At 35.0% G+C, this 20,109-nt stretch overlaps 3 protein-coding genes across 3 annotated transcripts in view; 1 reads left to right on the top strand and 2 right to left on the bottom strand.

The window, feature by feature from the left end:
- Positions 1-361: 361 nt before the first annotated feature.
- LOC144437048 (S-phase kinase-associated protein 2-like) lies at positions 362-7,916 on the bottom strand. Its single transcript, XM_078125916.1, has 9 exons — positions 7,822-7,916; positions 5,602-5,875; positions 5,071-5,212; positions 4,317-4,425; positions 3,583-3,783; positions 2,866-3,099; positions 1,791-1,918; positions 1,188-1,350; positions 362-548 (listed from the first exon to the last, which is right to left on the bottom strand). The coding sequence occupies exons 1-9, from the start codon at positions 7,914-7,916 to the stop codon at positions 362-364; spliced, it is 1,533 nt and encodes a 510-aa protein (XP_077982042.1).
- A 3,689-nt stretch (positions 7,917-11,605) lies between these two features.
- On the top strand, positions 11,606-13,632 carry LOC144436749 (protein irg-1-like). The gene is made up of 3 exons (XM_078125607.1): positions 11,606-11,985; positions 12,379-12,530; positions 13,147-13,632. Exons 1-3 carry the CDS (start codon positions 11,697-11,699, stop codon positions 13,396-13,398), a joined length of 693 nt encoding a protein of 230 aa, XP_077981733.1. The 5' UTR covers positions 11,606-11,696; the 3' UTR covers positions 13,399-13,632.
- A 153-nt stretch (positions 13,633-13,785) lies between these two features.
- LOC144436696 (glycogen debranching enzyme-like) overlaps positions 13,786-20,109 on the bottom strand; it is a 34,347-nt gene continuing 28,023 nt past the window's right edge. The window contains exon 25 of the mRNA XM_078125548.1: positions 13,786-20,000. Coding sequence (XP_077981674.1) covers positions 19,716-20,000 — 285 coding nt within the window. The 3' untranslated portion in view covers positions 13,786-19,715. The remainder of the gene's footprint in view (positions 20,001-20,109) is intronic.

Here is a 20,109-nt window from a genome sequence, read left to right as displayed (position 1 = left end):
CAATTATAATGATGTTGTGTGTAGACTGTACTTTTCAAGCTACAATGTAACAAAATTGTAAAAATTCTTTATTTTGCTGTCATTTCTTGTGAGTTGACAAGTTAGTCTTTACTACTACATGTAATTCTGTAGTATTAAAGATAAATATGTGACACCATATTTGACAATATCTAATAAAATCTCATTATGGAAGGAGGATTTTGCCCATTCAGAGACTCAAGGAAAGTTGTCATAATAGGGAAGTGATTTTGATGTACTGGCAATCCCCCCCCCCCCCCCCAAGGCTATCACAGTAGGTCTGTATCCCCTAATTTCATCTGTTTATAAGATAAAGGCTAGAACATTAGACAGAAAGGTTCACCTAGTCATAACATTTGACACCCCAGATGCTGGATCTTCTGAGCCCAGTGGTAGGACGTGCAATGCTGGAAAATGGATATTTATTGATTTCAACCTGTGGCATACTTGTCTTCAACATTTGTAGTCCATCTTCATGGAGAAGGCCAAAGATGTTGAGGGCGACTAAGTTTGGCATAGCACCTAATTGCCTGTAATGGTAGCAGACAGAAATGATATTATAAATCATGTACAAGAGTCACTTTCTTATACACGGTATGACTGCAGTGATATTCTGTTATCTTACCAGTATATACATGTGCTAATTTGTATATATTTTGCCATTTCTGCTTGGATTATACTCATTTTGTAAATTCTAATAAAAGAAAACTACAGTGCGCTACGTCTCTTTCTACACACACGTGTGCCAAAACACAGCACAGACACATCTTTGCTTGTGCCCAAACATGAACACACACATAGCATATGTGTTCATGTCACACACAATCCGCACACCCACACCCACACCCACACCCACACACACACCACATAGACAGACACATAATGATCAAACTAACCTACGTATAGAAGAGTACCTGAAGATGGACTAGGAAGTTGTTAAATTGAAAACTATAAAGAGTTGTCTAATGTATCTTTTCCATTCCTCAAGACCTGATGAAGTTAATATACACATTTGCTGTTGTAGAACCTCTGAAAATTATAAAGTTAACTGACCACACTTCCACAAGTGGTGAAGCAGCCCCCAGGAAAGTAGCCACATTGTAACATTGACTGAGTATTTGTTAAATATCTATGGTGCTCAGTACCACCAAACTTATGAACATACTTACACAAGCACTGCAGCTGGGACATTGTAACATCGACTGAGAGCTAAAAAGAGTAGTTTATTTAATCTTTCCATGATACACTGTACAGAGAGTGGTGTCACTAATGCAGAGTCACTCAGATCTAACTCTATCAAGTTAGGACATCGAAGTGTTATCAATATCACATCTGAAAAGAGAAAAACAATCGTCAGATATAGAAATGCATCTCAGGTAGGTAATATATTTGTTACATATAACATACACTAGTCTGGTTACGATAATATCATATGAGTTACTACGATTACTACGATCATCTCCATTCATATATAGTTTAAGTCATTACTCCAGCACAGAAATCAGTGCTACCCCCAACAGCGTTCATATAAACATAATAACATTATTGTGCCCCACATGATTTAGTTTTAGGCAGGAGGTAGAGTTCTGTAGTAAATATTATTGCAACTTGCAATTATCTGAAGGAAGTATCAAATCACCACTTCCTGTTAGTTTGTGACAAGTTATTACAGTAGGTGATATAAAATCGTGAAATGACTCCCTAGAATCCATAATTTATGAACATGCCTTTATTTCTTGGACTGGTGTTCCCCTTTAATAAATCCTACTCACCTTCATCTGTCAGTACATGCCTATAGCCACTAATATTGAGTTTTTGTAACGATGACGGTAAATTATTTAACACTGCTGATAGTCCAGGTCTACTAACTTCACACCATGAAATGTTTAATGCCATCAAACTAAAGTAGAGAAATAAGGAAAATTACATTAACAATTTGCACTTTACAGAATGTAGAAGAAAGGTACAATTTACAAATGTACTTTAGTGTACCCATGTGCGATTGATTCTCCTGAGTATCAACCTCCACACCTCACATTTACTGCTCTATGTATGGACAATGTACAAGAAAGGTACAATGTACTTTAGTGTACCCACTTGTGATTGACTCTCCACAGCATCAACCCCAACCCTCACATTTACTGCTCTATGTATGGACAATGTACAAGAAAGGTACAATGTACTTTAGTGTACCCACTTGTGATTGACTCTCCACAGCATCAACCCCCACTCCTCACATTTACTGCTCTATGTATGGATAATGTACAAGAAAGGTACAATGTACTTTAGTGTACCCACTTGTGATTGACTCTCCTGAGCATCAACCCCCACCCCTCACATTTACTGCTCTATGTATGGACAATGTATAAGAAAGGTACAATGTACTTTAGTGCATGCACTTATGAATGACTCTCCTGAGTGTCAACCCCCACCCCTCACATTTACTGCTCTATGTATGGACATGAATGTACAACAGTGGTCTGACTGTAAAATAGATAGACTGTTCTGTTCAACCTAGGAGGTTTTGGGTTAGGTTTACGAATAGGATGAATTCTCCAGCATAATCATAATCATGGCTCTTCTGAAATGAGTGAATACTGTACTGTAGGAGTGTCCCTGTGTATGCATAAATGTCTTACTGGGGGTATGCATAAATGTCTTATTGGGGGTATGCATAATTGTCTTACTGGGGGTATGCATAAATTGTCTTACTGGGTATGCATAATTGTCTTATTGGGGGTATCACATGATGTCTGATTAGAACGATAGCTTAATATCAACGGCAAACTTTCCTACATTTTTTAATAACTGTAATGTTGAAACTACAAAACACTACATTTCACTTACTTGCTACATCCACTGAGGAGGCGTCCTATTCCAGAGGGTGAAAGACCACTACACATACATAAATTCAAGACTTGTAGATTGGCAGGTTCTTTAAAACTTCTCAGCACCCTGTCATTGATCTTACAGAACTCCAGACTTACTTTACACAGTTGATGACAATACCGTAGTACATCAGCCAATGTATCTGCCTCTTGTTGGCACTGTGACATGTCTAAATATTGCACTCGTATGGATCTGATAACAAAATTACATACATGAGTTAATTCCTCAAGCATTCTGAATAACATTTCAATTCCAAATATATGTTCATCAAGAGCATTTTTGCACACCACAGTTTGAATACAAAGACAATCTTCCACACTAGGTGCCAATGTGTTTTGACAGACAAGTGGGTATTATGGCTTGAATTGACTTTCTAGCCATTCCACTGTTGTCAGTGTAATGTGCTGATTCACCTTGGAGGTAGCTCTGCTACTTCACTACATTGAGTTTAAGATATATCTATACTCTTAATCAGACTTTTCTATCACATCAAGTGGTACCTGACAGAATGGCATGACGAAAAGTATTATACAGACTCATCAACGTGGTTCTAATAAATTACAAGATAAACTTGGGCCTTTGCCAAAGAACTACTTTAGATCAACAACCTTGTTGACTTGAAAGTAACTCAATCCAACATTTGAGACTCGTGTTGTTACAAGACAATAAACCTACCTCCTTGGTTTTCTTCTTAGAATGATCACTTCTTCTTCCCTGTTGAGTTCAGTAGCTACTTTACTATCAAATGGTGGTGCTATGATCTCAGACTTTGTCAGTTTAACAGCAATTGCACCCCTGAGTAATATCCTACCAAGTTGTCCCTCTTTAAATGTCTTGCCAGATAAATTGATCTTCTTCCATAAAGTTTCATCACAGCTATACGAATAAAACACTTACAATTAATAACAAGGTATCTCTCAACTTTATTGAAATCAGATGAAGATATAAGTCCTGATTCCTTCATTTACCAATAACATAACTATTTCCTTCCTATACTGCCACTTGTTTTTAATTATTTTTTCGTTGTGGGAGTGCTCGTTTCTTTCTACATCTTAATTAACTGCAATTTGACTTGTTGCTATGGTAACTCTAATCATCAGGCAATGGGAAATATTTATATCACACAGTGAATTTTTTTCAATATCATTTTCCAAATAGTAAGTTAATTATATACTTTCCAGAACTTGATAGAAATGGTTTGAAATTGAAGGATTTTTCAGGTGTGACTTTGTTTAAACCATTACCTCAAGAAGTGTCACAATTGTCACAAGTGTACTGTTATCTTACTGAATCTGCTGAAATCTTCAACACGTTACAACTATATTTTAAATTCATGTCTATCTCATCTTTAGGTAAACTTTCCACTGTAAGAGGTACTTTATGTTAAAATATCCTCTTTGTCAACTTACATTAGTGAATTCCATCTTCGACAAATTCTGGCACATTGTCCCAACTCTGCTAATGGTAGCCACTTGAAAATATTCAAAACAATCTCATCGGACAACTCACTGAAATAATCTAAAAATCACAAAAAAAGTTTAAAGTTTATAATCATTATTTGTTTTCATTTTGAAAGTTGACATCTATGAATATAAGTTGTCACTTAATGTAATGGACGCACAATATTACGATAATTATCTACCCTCAACAAAATTGTGATCTATGACAAATATTAGATATTATTCCCCAACGTTTTTCTTCATTCAGCCACGAGTCACGAGACAAGTGGTGACAACTCCTTGGTCATGAGTATTTTTCGGCGGAGTGAAGAAAATATGGAGAGTATTATAATTATACCTCTCCAATCATAATTTATGAAAAATCTGGAACAATGGCGACGGGAATGTTTCAACATATTTTTAGCACCAGAGAACCATTAACATAGAAACAGGTTGTCGTGACATAGAATGACCAGTATATAATCAATATTTTCTGTTTAAACAAAATAACTTGGCTTGTACAGTGTGTAATAAGTATTATGTATCTACTGATAATTACAACCTTACATTGATGTGAGTGAACAAACTTCACTTCACTTGTCATCATGGACACTCCTTTAAGTTCCAACACTGATAAATGTCTGAGTCTATACATCAGACCAATGTCTGAGTGAAGACTTTTCCTAACAAGAAGTTGGGTATGTTCAGCTTTTCTTAGACTTACCTTCACTTTCTGAATTCATTGAACAATGACAGCCATTTTGTAAATAATCCCCTAGTACAGGTGTTGTAAATGATAGATTGGCATGTGTACTTGTACTGCAGTTTGGATGTTCATGAACAATACTCCCTCCTCTCTGAAGGCTCTGCAAAATAAGACACAGGATAACAAGATTCCATTGGTTCTAGAGGTTTAACCTTCAAATACTAGTATTCATGTCTGTTTTCTTTTTCTTTCATTGCATCAAGATATTAAATCAATGAAAAACACCCTGGCCTTTTACAAGTATTGTCTCTCTATGACTTTTCTTACACTTCATACATTGTAGATGCCTGATTGAAGGCCTGGGTACTTCTTAATCCTTGTTCTCCCATTCATGAGTTATACTGACTTTTGTACAAACAAGGAGAAAGAGCATTAACTTTTAGACAATTTTATATTTGGAAATGTAAATTGCAGTATGTATTTATACAGTTTGGTGATTTTTATCTCAAGAAAATACACCACTAATAAAATTGTATGAACTAAACATACCCTTTGAGAATTTGATGTAGTTGTCTTGGTTACAGGAACTAGTGCAGACTCTGGTGGTGAAACAAACTGATAATCTCCATGTCCACAACTTTCATCACTAGTTTCACTGGAAGCATGTAATTCAGTTACACCCATGTCTTCATAAAGAGTCTTTTTACAAGTCTCATCAACATCCCATGTCATCTGAACTGGCACACTCTGTTCCTTTCCATTCACAGGCACAATGTGTTCCTTTCCATGAATTTTTTCTAACATTGGTTCTGGTTTGCTCTTCCTGAAAGATAGAAAATACAAAGATCTCTTTTATTTACATTGAAACTATCAGTTCAATAGAAAATGATAGGTCATAAAGTCACCCACCCCCTCCCCAGGACCCTCACTATGGGTGTGTATGGGGAAGGGAGTCCCTCACTATGGGTGTGTATGGGGAAGGGAGACTTTCACTATGGGTGTGTATGGGGAAGGAAGTGGCTTTGACACAAGGAATCTAGATATAATAAGTCTCAACATCACTTGACTCTTGCTGAATTTAGTATAGTAGTCTTGACTAGAATGAAAGATTTGCTGCTGAATCATGGGAAAAAAACAGATTGGAAAGAAATCTTAGCAGCAAATTTTCTGTTTTCATCTAGCAGACTCATTTGTACTCTAACTAAATGATTAGCACACCAGTATTGTTACAGCAGAAATCAGTGTTTCCATTCCATTACTCAGGTAGACACAAATTAAAACTATGACTAGATTATACAAATGAGTGATAGCAGTGACTCTGTTGGGAGGTTATAATCACCTAACTTCAAGATAGTACAAAACCTCGAGAAAAACTAGTTATCAGAAATGCTATCCAAATGAGAGTATACAATGTACTTACACCAACATCCATCAAATAGCTTATGCATAGACCCTCCACCCTCTATGGCTTATGTGATCAGCATGTTGCACTATACATGAGTTTATTTTTTGTTGATCTTAGTAAGGTGAAACTCTGATAGATAATTTCAGGGTTTCTTGGCTGACATCAACAAAATATTGAACGTATATCAAACTTGACAGGCAAAAGTAAAGGGCTCACCAGTCTGAGTTCCGAGCTCTCTCGTCTTTTTAGTTAGCTATGATTTGCAAATTATGCAAGGGGTGTGGGTCAGTTACTGTAGTACTACTACTAGTAATACTGTAAGCAACATATGAGATACCAAAAGGAAGTTTTTCCTAGTCACTTCCTAAGTTACAAGTAAGACGACTGAGGTATTCATAACCCTTACTATAAATGCCAAACATTACTGTGATCAGTAGTTAGCCCTGCTTACAGGCGATGCACGAGTCTATATTGCTGACTTGACTCTAAACACCATAGTAGGGACAATTGTCAGAATCGAGTCCCGGATTACTCCGTATACAAGCAGGACTAATCAGTAGTATGTCAGTCTATGGAGGTAGGAACACACCTAGGCTCCCATGGTCAGCATTTGCTGGTTTTATTTTTCTTTTGTACTGTCACTGTGTGCTCATAATCATTCACATCATTCAGTAGAGAATGTCCACACACTTGTTTTTGATATGGGTGTGAACTGAAACATAGACAGTGGAGATATAGGAGATACCTCCATGGTTAACTATTGCAAGAAATCACATTAGGTGAGACGTACTTAGTAACAAAGGACGTGCTGTAGATACATCAATGACAATTTCTAAGTAAAGGTACAAACAGTTCAAAAAATTGAAAAACGACCTGGCAAGAGTAGTGTGTGCAAGTAATAATGAACATAAACACTGATAGTGAACACACACGTAATACCATAGCCGTCTATGGTTAGTAAACAATGAAAAATTAAAACACCCTTCACAATGAAACTGGGTAACAATGACAAACAATGAAATGTGAACTTGTAGTACCGAAACTTTCTGTGTTAGTTACATGTGGGGAAATATTGACCGGGAAAAGCGTTGATTTGTTGTTCTATTTACTTATGACTACACTTAGATCATTCATCATCTATGTGACTGATCTATGCACATGTCAATAACGAGCTTTGTCCTTCATGCTGTTATTATTTGTTGGAACATTCAGACACGTTGGACAAAAGTTCAACAAGTTGACTCTGATCCAACATGTTTCGTGGCAGAGTTCGAAGAACGAAGAAAGTACAACAAGAACGATCTGTGATTACTTTGATCACAAAATCACGTGTGCTTCTGATGGGAATCCTTGTTATCACGTACCTGTGAGCTTGGGTCTTATTTTTGCCGGGATTTTCGTCCAGCCGCGGGCATTTTGCGTTTGTCCGAGATTTCCTTCCCTTCGATTTTGCCGCCATGTTGTACTCTATATGCAAATTATCTGGGATTTCTCGATCAACCGTGACATATCTCGCGAGAACTTATACCCGGAAGTAAACAAAGCAAAGTGAAACTAAATGTACTTGCAAGAGCTTGTGCAATCTAATGATTTAAATTCACGGAATTGGTGACTGTCAGTTACAATTGAAAGTAAAGCCTCAACATTCAAGTCGTCCTAACGCATTTTCCACCAATACTGACCATGGCTTCAGGCGATAGAGAGTTGTACACGTATTTTTGGAAGGTCCCTTCTCCGTTCAGTCAATGGTATACATCCAAATTTACAGTGGACGGTGTAAAGTACACCTGTGCTGAACAATTCATGATGCACCAGAAAGCAGGTATGTTGTTAAACTGTCACTTCAAAATAATAGAATATATAATTACTAACTGTAAAACATTTCATTTTCTACGTTATTGTGACTCAGTCAGTTTTATATGTTCTTTATTTTCTTCAGTCCAGTTCACCAAATTTTATTCCAAGCATTTTATTGATGTTACATGTATATACTAATAATTATAGGGATGACTTTTTTTTCTTTTTTTTTCAGTTTTATTTAGTGACTTAAATACAGCTGAAGCAGTACTACAAACTAATGACCCAAGAGAAATGAAAGCACTTGGAAGGCAGGTTAAGAACTTTAACCAACAAATCTGGGATGATAGCTGTAAAACCCTTGTCAAGCGAGGAAATATTGAAAAGGTATTACTTCAAATAAAATAACAAAGTTGTAATATATATTATCATGAAATCAAATGTATTGCGGATTGTAGTGTTCTCTCTGTAGAAGTTGTGTTATGTGGCTAAAATCAAATACAAAGTGACACTTGTCTAAAAATGAATATCATGAAATTAATATGTTTAAAAGGTGGACACCACTCCAGGGAATAAAAGACCATTGCCTCATGAGAGTGAGCAGAAATTATATATTCATTTGCACGATGAATATTCATTAGATGTTTTACACTGAAGGGAATAAGCACTCAGGAATCATGACTGATAACTCCCATAATGCACTGGCTCACAACAAAGATAAGGCACTAGTTTCTTACTAGTAATGCTGTTACAAAAGAGTCACTGTGCTGAGTCAGAATACATTGATTTGTGAATATTACATGAAGATGATGAACTACAGTATACTTTGGTTTGAAAAAAACTTGCACTTCTGAGATTTTATTACACGTTGTGAACATTTGTCTATTTACTGTCATCAACAGCAAATATTAAAAATCAGATTATTTCAATAATGTAATGTAAATAAATGTATAGAAAATGGATCTAGTTCTTCTTGGCTCAATTTCCGTATAAGTAGATTTTACTTAGGTTTTCTTAGGTGTACTAAGAATGCAGGCTTTGCAGCATATATGTGTTGATTCGACTGGTCTGGAATTCTGCTCTGTTTAAAATTGTGCCATATAGTTATATTTGATATCTATGTTACAGTGTTTAATACCCATGGAATCATGTGACAGAAACCCCATAATGTATGAGTGAAACTATGGCATACTCAATGTACTCGTTTGCAACAAATCATGTCTCTTTCATCACAAATGATACAATCGATTGTAACCATTTATGTTTCACTTGCAGTTTTCCCAAAATGAAGATTTGAAGAGAGCACTATACAAGACTGAAGGCACTACTTTAGTGGAAGCAAGTCCAATTGATAAGATATGGGGTATAGGTCTTGCTGCAGATGACCATAAAGCTAGGAGGAAAAGAAACTGGAGAGGGAAAAATTTATTGGGTTATATCCTGACAAATGTTAGAGATGAACTAATGGAACAAGAAGCTTTAAAAGAAAGTGGAAGAGAAGCTAAGAAAGTTGAAAGAAGTAGGGAGAGAAGAGATCAGAAAATGCCCAACCAAAGGAGAACAAGGGAAGTACTAGTGAAAAGTAGTAATGCTGATGATTTAGTTGAAGATGGAGGGACGAGAGAAGTGGTTGAAGAAGTGGTAGGCAGTGAAGAAAATGAAAGAAATGTGATAGACCAGGAAGAGGGTGTGGAGGATGGACAACTTGGAGACAAGGTTGTAATGGACAGGGAGGAGAAAGATGAAGAAGTGAAAGAAAATGATGAGGTACAAGATGAGGATAAAGAAAAAGATAAGAAAGATGAAAAAGATGATGTGAGAGATAAAGATGCAACTCAAGATAAGGAACTCAGTGATGGAGATAAAGATGCAGCTCAAGATAAGGAACTCAGTGATGGAGGTAAAGATGCAGCTCAAGATAAGGAACTCAGTGATGGAGATAAAGATGCAGCTCAAGATAAGGAACTAAGTGATGAAGATAAAGATGCAGCTTATGATAGGACAGAAGAAGAAAATAAACAAAACATTAATGATGATGATGATGATGATGATGATGATGATGATGATGATGATGATGATGATGATGATGATGATGATGATAAAGAGAATGAAGATTCTGAAAAAGACATATCAGCAAAGACATCATAGATAATATAGATGATTCTTGATGAACAGTCTTCTATAATGTAGGTCATCTACCACTGGTGATGACAATTAGTGAGATGAAAGATGATAATTACTGAGATGAAAGATGACAATTACTGAGATAAAAGATGACAATTAGTGAGATGAAAGATGACAGTGCTGAGATGAAAAAGTTATGGAAGAAAATGAAAATCAGTTTTGATAAGCAAGTTGATAGTGATGTGGTAATGACAATCCAGATGATTTCAAATTTTCTAGTCTGACTTCAAAAGTTTGGGTGGTGGATTTTACAGAAATGTTATGCTATTGTTTTCTCAGTATATATGATTTGAACTCTGCTTTGTCTGTGAAATAGTTATTTTTATTAATAAAATGTGCTATTCAAGATTTTTGACGTGTGTGTGTGTGTGTGTGTGTGTGTGTGTGGCGTGCTTTCTATTTGGGCAAGAATGTTGTGTAGTGTTAATCTGTGTCTCAGTCTGTGAATTTTAATAATTATATGATTTATATGTATACTTCTATGAAATGTAGTACAATATATATCAATAAATACTTTATTTTAATCAAGAAAATCAAGTAATGCAATCCTTGTCTCTATTTGAAATTTTTATCTTTTTTCAATCATAAATAGTTCCAGATGTCATTTGTATCATTTAAAAGATTATTTTATGAAATTTTCAAAGTAGGCAATGCTGAAGTATTTCTCTAAAGTAATTATTCAATTGTATGGTATTTATGTACCACTAGCAGAGAAACCGCTGTTACACTAGTGTAAGTCACCCCGGTAGTACATCAGGAAGGGGGGGGGGGGGGATTTGCATGTGTATTTTGTTACATGTTTGAGTTACTATACATGTTGACTAAAATGAGTTATTACTTTTGTAAATGTTCGCATGTTTAGGTTATTGGGGTTTTGTTTTACATGGTCATGATTTTAAAAAATACTTTTCCAATGTTTTTCAGAGCATTTTTAAGTTTCAAATATACACGTATAGATTAATTAAGTGAAGAATACAAAAACAAACTATTTCGTGCTTATGGTTTATTGAGCTAGTTGTTATTTCAGTCGAGAAAGTAAACCTCATCATAATTATATACGCACTGTCTGGGTCATCATCATCGTCCTTCGAGTTAACCTTTTCTCCTGGTAGAGGGCGCCATCATAGGTCGAACGGGAAACCCGGAAATGTCAAGCTTTGAATTTGCTTGCGAAGCAGAAAATTATTTGGCATATGTGATGTGTAGTGTATAACTGAATAGTAGTCTACACAGCGCTACTATTACTGTATTACGATATATGAAACTGCTGACGTTAACACTACAGCATAGAACTTGTGGTTTAGTAACAGCGTGTATCTGTTTTTCGACGTGTGTGTTTTGGAGTTCAAACTGTAAAAGTACTACAAGCATGCGGACAAAGACTGCCAAAGCCAAATCCTCAAGTTCTGTACAAAACACAAAGTCCGAGAAATATACTTTCTTTTGGAAAATTCAGTCACCATTCAGTCAGTGGTTTCCAGCCAATTTCACTGTTGATGGAATAACTTACAGCTGTGCTGAACAATACATGATGCACCAAAAAGCAGGTAGTGTATTTAAACAATCCTTCTTAGATCTTGACCTAAGGAAATATTGTTTTTTGGAAAGGTTACATCGTTTATAGTGATCTGAGAGTACACAAATTTACACGGACAGCTTTACTGGTCTTTACTCGTTAAAATGTCATCTTGTTGTTGATGAAACCAGAGATTATGTGTCAAAACCACAACTCATAGTCTTTTTAAAAATTAACTTTCATATCAGATGGCATGTTGCAATGAATTTACATTGTTTGGATTTTGTGTGAAATGAAATTTTTTGTTAACCCAGTGTTTTTTTACAGACCAGTTTTAGTTTCAAGTGATAACACCAACAGATGAATTGTGCAATGTTCTAAGCACAATAATACTAAATAGAATTGTATCGATTGATTCTTGCAGTCATGTTTGGTGATCGAGAAATGGCAAAGAAAATAATGAAAACAAACAAACCAAAAGCAATGAAAGCGTTTGGACGTAAAGTACAAAATTTTGAAGTACAGACATGGAATGAAAGATGTAAAGATGTTGTGAAGAAGGCAAATATGGCCAAGGTGAGTCAAATTAAAAGTGAACCAAATATAGTTATGGTTGCCATTGTTACCAGTATAACTGACTTCAGTTTACCCCAAACAGAGAAGTTCTTATAATAAAGATAAAATTGACAATTCTTTGCATTTTGTAACAACCCATGGCATCACACATCTAGCAACATTTCTTCAAGATGAGAAGATTTGTTCCCCTTTATAACTAGCAATGTAAGTGCTGGTGTGATGTACTCCAGATCAACACGTTTTTTTTACTTAGATTGTTAATGTCTCCTAGGAAAATATCATTGAGTCCTGCTACTACAAATGTATCCATATACATTCTATACAAGAGGTAGGGAAATCGTCAAAAGACTTTGTATATAGCCTGTAGACGAGGAAAACAATCTTAGAAATACTACACACCCCTATCATGTACTCTGGGTATTTGCATAAGTGCTCATGCAGTTTTTTATGAGCAAAATCAGTGAAAGTGCAGTAGAAAACACCATAAAGATGAACTGAATGACAGGTATATGTGTCTGGAGGAAGGGCGATTCTGATAACATTTTAGGTCCTTGATAACTTCCAGCACTTTACATGAAACTATTGTGTAACTTGAATAAATCTTCTTTATTTTCAGTTTTCACAGAACAGTGAACTGAAAGCCAAGTTATTTGCTACAGTGGGTACAACATTAGTAGAAGCCAGTCCTAGGGACAGAATATGGGGCATTGGTCTTGGTGCTGCTAATCCCAAGGCACAAAGAAAAGCTACATGGAGGGGAAAGAATTTGTTGGGCTATATATTGACTGATGTTAGGGATGAACTAATGGCTACAGATAACACAACTGTGACTACATCAGATGAAAGTAGTGACACACAGACTGAATAGAGAGTATAACCAGGTTTAGATGGATAAGGCAGGAAATTATAGTATTAGTAAAACTGTACTTCAGTGTATGCGCAGTATGGCTATAATTTCAATTGTACAACAAACTTTACAGGTGCGCTCCTCAAGAAAAATACCACGTGCCCTACCCTCCTCAATTTCCAGACCGAGACCCGAGCTCCTCAGACAAGCTATTGCTCTTCTGAATTTAGTATCCATGTCTAGAAATAAATATTCCTCTGGTAAAAGGTTTAGCTTGTGATACCAATGCTACATGAAACCATTGTAGTAAATATGGTACACTATTTTATAAACATTGTCATGTAAATATTGAGTTTATTGTTTGAGAAATAAAACAATTAAATAAAAGATTTTCAGTACATGTGTTTATTTCATCCAATGTACTACAGTAGTGTGTTGCTGTACATACAGTGCAGTTAGCTAGCTAGCTAATCTCACCTCATGTAGATTTCAAAACTTACAATAACTCTAATGGTATTAGCATAATAAAGGAAATACTTTTAATAAAGCGTATAGCTACAAACTTTCTGTGTATACTAAAACTTCACTCCAATGAATCCAATGAATCAACTGGTGGTTTAGAGCTGCAATGGAATTGATTGGCAAGCCAAGTTGACAGTGTGATGGTCTTACAAATGTACATGGTACATTAAGTATACAACTTACAAAGGATGAGATAAATATGATACAGAAACTACCAAAGTACAAAAAAAATCACAATCCTTCAAACTCCCCATTATACACAAAGTTTTAGTACAACTATATATATAATTACAACTGTGTTATGTTTATACTGCCAACAACTCTAACACAATACATAATAGATACTATATCATGCACAAGTTAAGTTATGGTCTTTGAACACAAAATATGGATTATACACCATGGTCGTTCTATCTCATGACAACTCATATCTATGTCACTGGTTTTGCAGAGCTCAAAATATGCATAAAAACATTCCAAATCAACTTTATTCTTTCTGATTTTTCATAAATTATAATTGAGGAAGTATAATTATATTATTCCCAATATTCTTCTTCATTCAGCCAGACAATGCTCATGACCTAAGGGGCCTTGTCACTACTCGTCTAGTGACTTGTAATGACAAGGCCCCTTAGGTCACTCATATTGTCCTCAGCTGAGTGAACAAAAATATTGGGGTATAATATCTCAATAGCAACTTCTAATACTAAGTCAATTTTGTCAAAATTTGTACAACTATTAAAAAATAACATGCCAAAATATAAGTAGGGATGAAAGATTTGAAATGAAATAAAACAACTTTTGGATGTATACAACTAGTGAATAGAAATGAACTGAGATGACATTGTGTGTCATTATTGCAACATGTAGAATTCTATAAATCCACAAATAATTCAAGATTTAACATTCCAACTCAAATCTTTGAATATGAATACTTTAGACTGATAATAAGTATGACACATAAATTCTGATATCTACGAAAGTTACATGGTGGACTTGTTGCATGATACACAAATTCTGATATCTACCAAAGTTACATGGTGGACTTGTTGTATGATACACAAATTCTGATATCTACCAAAGTTACATGGTGGACTTGTTGCATGATACACAAATTCTGATATCTACCAAAGTTATATGGTGGACTTGTTGCATGATACACAAATTCTGATATCTACCAAAGTTACATGGTGGACTTGTTGCATGATACACAAATTCTGATATCTACCAAAGTTATATGGTGGACTTGTTGCATGATACACAAATTCTGATATCTACCAAAGTTACATGGTGGACTTGTTGCATGATACACAAATTCTGATATATACCAAAGTTACATGGTGGACTTGTTGCATGATACACAAATTCTGATATCTACCAAAGTTACATGGTGGACTTGTTGTATGATACACAAATTCTGATATCTACCAAAGTTACATGGTGGACTTGTTGCATGATACACAAATTCTGATATCTACCAAAGTTACATGGTGGACTTGTTGCATGATACACAAATTCTGATATCTACCAAAGTTATATGGTGGACTTGTTGCATGATACACAAATTCTGATATATACCAAAGTTACATGGTGGACTTGTTGCATGATACACAAATTCTGATATCTACCAAAGTTACATGGTGGACTTGTTGTATGATACACAATTCTGATATCTACCAAAGTTACATGGTGGACTTGTTGCATGATACACAAATTCTGATATATACCAAAGTTACATGGTGGACTTGTTGCATGATACACAAATTCTGATATCTACCAAAGTTACATGGTGGACTTGTTGTATGATACACAAATTCTGATATCTACCAAAGTTACATGGTGGACTTGTTGCATGATACACAAATTCTGATATCTACCAAAGTTACATGGTGGACTTGTTGCATGATACACAAATTCTGATATCTACCAAAGTTACATGGTGGACTTGTTGCATGATACACAAATTCTGATATATACCAAAGTTACATGGTGGACTTGTTGTATGATACACAAATTCTGATATCTACCAAAGTTACATGGTGGACTTGTTGCATGATACACAAATTCTGATATATACCAAAGTTACATGGTGGACTTGTTGCATGATACACAAATTCTGATATCTACCAAAGTTATATGGTGGACTTGTTGTATGACTCCAAGTTTTTAGTTTCAGATATTGAAAAATAAAGTCAACAAAACTGTTGAGATATAAGTTACATCTTGGACAAACTCTTCAGTTAAGTTTGATGATGTCACAGGTAGCAAATCTGCCATATTGAATTATTAACTGGGTTTTTTTCTGAACATTATTTAGCTGAGGTATACATCAGGCAAATCAGTTATTAATTTAACATACCAATAAACGTTCTTCTAAATTGTAATTTCTGATTTTTTTCACAAATGAAAAAATAATTGTTTTCTTTAAATAACATCCTGAGTTGATATGAGTTGCTAAATTACCATATCAATTTAGCCACTTTTCATTTAATGTGCAAGTCTATCAATTCTTTACAATAAACCTCATTCAAGTCACTCCTTCACATTTAGGCTGTACTTCACTAAACTGAAAATACAAAGTGAGAACTTTAAGAGAGTGTTTCTTGAATGATACATGAACTAGAGAACAAAAGAAAATGTCCAATACTAATGTTATTAGGGAACAAGAAAGTAATATTATGCTAATATTAAAACTGTGAATAATATAGCTAGAGGACAAATGGAACACCACATAACTTGACAGAAAATTACACATAATGCATATATCATTTTTATTGCAGCAAGTGTAAATACAGCTACATGCTATACAATGTAGAGAAGACATACAGTAATTTAAATATACTGATAATATACTGATATTAAATGCAGCAAAAACTGTTGTCATCTAATAAGTCACATAAATAATGACTACAAGAACTATGTAAGGAAATATGTATGTAAACAAACACACTACAAAATCCTGTCATTGTGTATTTCATATTTCAGCATGTTGTATGTAAATCGCCATGGTTTCAATGCAATTTTCTCATCTAGTGATGTTTTAGAGAGACACTTTTTTTCATTCTAGTCTATTTGTTATGTCAGCTTGCTAATACAATAGTGCCCTCTGGACATTCAGTATAATACTGAAGTATTTCTTTATTAAATGATGTCGTGAATGTCACTGCTATAGCACCCTCTAGTGATAGTGTGTCGCATCAGATAGGAGTGTTGATACCCAGGTGTTGATACCACCTAAGAACACACAATTCTTATGATGCACCAAAATTTAGTCTTCCCCTATTCTTTGCTATATGATATGGTGACTCACAAGAACACCTACTTGTTATCACTTCGACCAACAACACAAAACTTTGTTTTTAGTGTTAGAGGGCACACATTCTGTAAGGTATGCTATGACAGCCCCCCACCCCCACCCACCCACCCACACACACACACACACACATCAGTCAACCTCTTTTGCAGGCCAGTGAGGGTGGAGGGACACGATATTATGTATCATTTAGTCTAGAGGGTACACTAATCCATACATTAAAACAGCTTGACCATTATAATTCATTTTGATTTCATCTACAGTGTTGTGAATAAACAGATGAATTTGAGACAAAGTTGTGCATTATTTTAATAATGACTTTGCCATTATATTATAACACTGTAAAATGACACTTGTACTCCAGCAAGTAATTCCAATGACTGAATCAGACTACTACACACCATGGCTTTACATCAAAAATAGCACCATTCTAAAAACTATCACGTTGTTCTGAATCTCCTTTCACTACACAGTATTAACACTCAGAAAAATCCTGTCCTTGCTAACTTTGCTAAAGAACAAACCAGTTCACAACAAAGAAAACTTTCAACCTCCAAAAAATGGTTTGACTGATTTCATCATGCAATACTAAAATGAGTTGTTAATATCAGACTATATAAATAAACCACACAGTCCCGTTACTACGTTGCTAAAATGTCTTTTTTTTCAATAATCACATAATACTTCTAGTTAATTTTGATCAAATATCAAAAATGAAACTTACACATTCAATTTGAGGTCAAATATTTCAGCTTTTTGACCCTAAAACCATTTTATTACTAATAACATAACTATAACTATAGGGGTTTTTGTACAAATAATTTACAAGCAAAAAGCTAAATATCTTTTCAACTTTACAGAAATACCACAAATTGAAATCTATTTTCAAACATTTATGAAATATTATTATTTCACTTCATAACTTGTACACCAGGTGATGTCTGTGGTTAATATGTAAATAAAACTTATTTCAACCAACCAACCAAATCAACTTTTAGTTTAACAGACATCATAATGCTGGGTTGATATCACCCCTACTATCTACAATGAATCCTTCCACTCCTATTTCAATACAGTTGATCAGTCTTATCATGAGCTAAACTACAATGCACTATGGGGGATGTTAGGAAGGAGGGGGCTAGGCAAGAACTAACATTATGATGTTATCATGACATTAGGGCACACATACACACATAAAAGAATAACTGCTTATAAGTATTTTTGTTAGGTACAATCCAGATGAGTTGACCAGGTGTTTTTCTGAGTGACACACTAAAGTCATGGCAACTGTTAACAGATTGATCTTTCTATTGTTATTGAGGTACCCAAAGGGGGGGGGGGGGTTATGCATGCACTACTCAACAAGGTTTTCACCTAAACATGTTCTAGAATTTGTTCTACAAAATGACTTGCAAGTAAACAAGTCAACATGTTTTTAAAGATGAAAATATGAACCCAAGGCAAAAAATGCGAAAAAGTAACCAAACCACCATCATTGTCTCTGGCAATAATATCTTGGAACTGGAAGAGTTGACAGTTATGGTGCACTCAATTACAGCAAGTCAGTGATCCTGAGCTGCCACAATGATGAATTTGACAGTTTACACAAATAAATGTTATCATACAATCTAAAGCTAGAAGTATACCCATCAGTCTTCAAAGAACAAAGCACTTGAATGTTGGAGAATATACAAATGTATTTGTTCATGGCTCACGTATGGTTCCAAGAATCATTTCAAATTTACCGTTCCAAAGTAATGATTTCATATTACTGCAATTCTGCTCATAAAGTAACAGACATCTATAAAGAATAGCATCACATAGACTAACTTTCAAGGTAAAATCAGAGTTTTATTCTATTATCTAACAACTTTCCAAGAAAATCACAGGGTAGACCTAATAATCTATAATGCCCTTAAGAATACCCTGGAGTTGCTGTGTTGTTACACAGTCTGTGTGTTTTGATAACATGCACTAAAACTACAGGTCAAATATTCAAATCTCAGCATAGCGTCTAAAATATGCTATTTAATATTTAACAACAAAATGCCAACAGTTGTATTCACAACAAATATTATAGTAAACAATGAAATATAGAGTTAGAAAACTGTTGACAATGAATAATTCCTGGTCCAGGAAATGTGCAATTTCCATATTTTTCAGTGACATCTCATGACATCTGTCTGGTGAGTACAGTTTGTTGAGTAAGATGTGATGTAAGTCTCAATCCACTGTAGTAGATTCTTAAGGATACTTACAAGACATCACTGAAAACCTGGCACTATTCTGTACAATTTTCTGACTCTGTGAGTAACAATATTTTATCTATAATATGAACCCAGTGTCCAAAGACAAACTCTCACAGCTTTTACTGTGTATTTGGCAACAACCAAGAAACAATATGTATTTTGCTAGCAGAGTAAAGAAACTTCATTTTAAGTCTCAGTATTTCTAAGCTTACTGGGCTAACAATACCTGCACCACAGTTTTGTTAATATGCCACTTATAGTTTTTCTTCTGTAGAAGTGAAAATACTATGTACATCAAACATGGCATCTAGAATACATGACATGGACCAAGCCTGTAGAGAACAACTATCTCGACATTCAGCACCATCTTCGTTTGTTAATTCAGGTAGGCCTCGCCATGCTGACTTCTCAATTTCTACATGGTGTCTTGACAGAGTCTGCTGTATTAGTTTGATTGTGTCTATCAATTTATCATTTAGTAAGATGTTGGCAAAGTGGAGTTTAGCACGTAGGAAGTAACCCATCACCCATACCCATTCCTGTAGGAAACAAATAAAGTATTCTTAGCATCATTTTGACAATTTCTACCAATGTTGTCAAATTCTAAATTTTCATTTCAAATATATTTCACTACATGTATATTTATCA

The sequence above is a fragment of the Glandiceps talaboti genome, chromosome 6 (genome assembly GCF_964340395.1).
Source record: "Glandiceps talaboti chromosome 6, keGlaTala1.1, whole genome shotgun sequence".
NCBI classification, from domain to species: Eukaryota; Metazoa; Hemichordata; class Enteropneusta; family Spengelidae; genus Glandiceps; species Glandiceps talaboti.
Note: the sequence above shows the minus strand (reverse complement) of the source record. Positions and strands in the feature narration are given on the sequence as shown.

Coding starts and splice junctions, on each gene's coding strand:
- LOC144437048 (XM_078125916.1), bottom strand. CDS start 7,916: ATGGCGGCAAAATCGAAGGGAAGGAAATCTCGGACAAACGCAAAATGC. Junction 1,919..2,865: donor CTCCTCAGTGGATGTAGCAA/GTAAGTGAAATG, acceptor TCTCTACTTTAG/TTTGATGGCATTAAACATTT. Junction 549..1,187: donor GTCCCAGCTGCAGTGCTTGT/GTAAGTATGTTC, acceptor CTACCATTACAG/GCAATTAGGTGCTATGCCAA.
- LOC144436749 (XM_078125607.1), top strand. CDS start 11,697: ATGAAACTGCTGACGTTAACACTACAGCATAGAACTTGTGGTTTAGTA. Junction 11,986..12,378: donor CATGATGCACCAAAAAGCAG/GTAGTGTATTTA, acceptor TGATTCTTGCAG/TCATGTTTGGTGATCGAGAA. Junction 12,531..13,146: donor AGAAGGCAAATATGGCCAAG/GTGAGTCAAATT, acceptor CTTTATTTTCAG/TTTTCACAGAACAGTGAACT.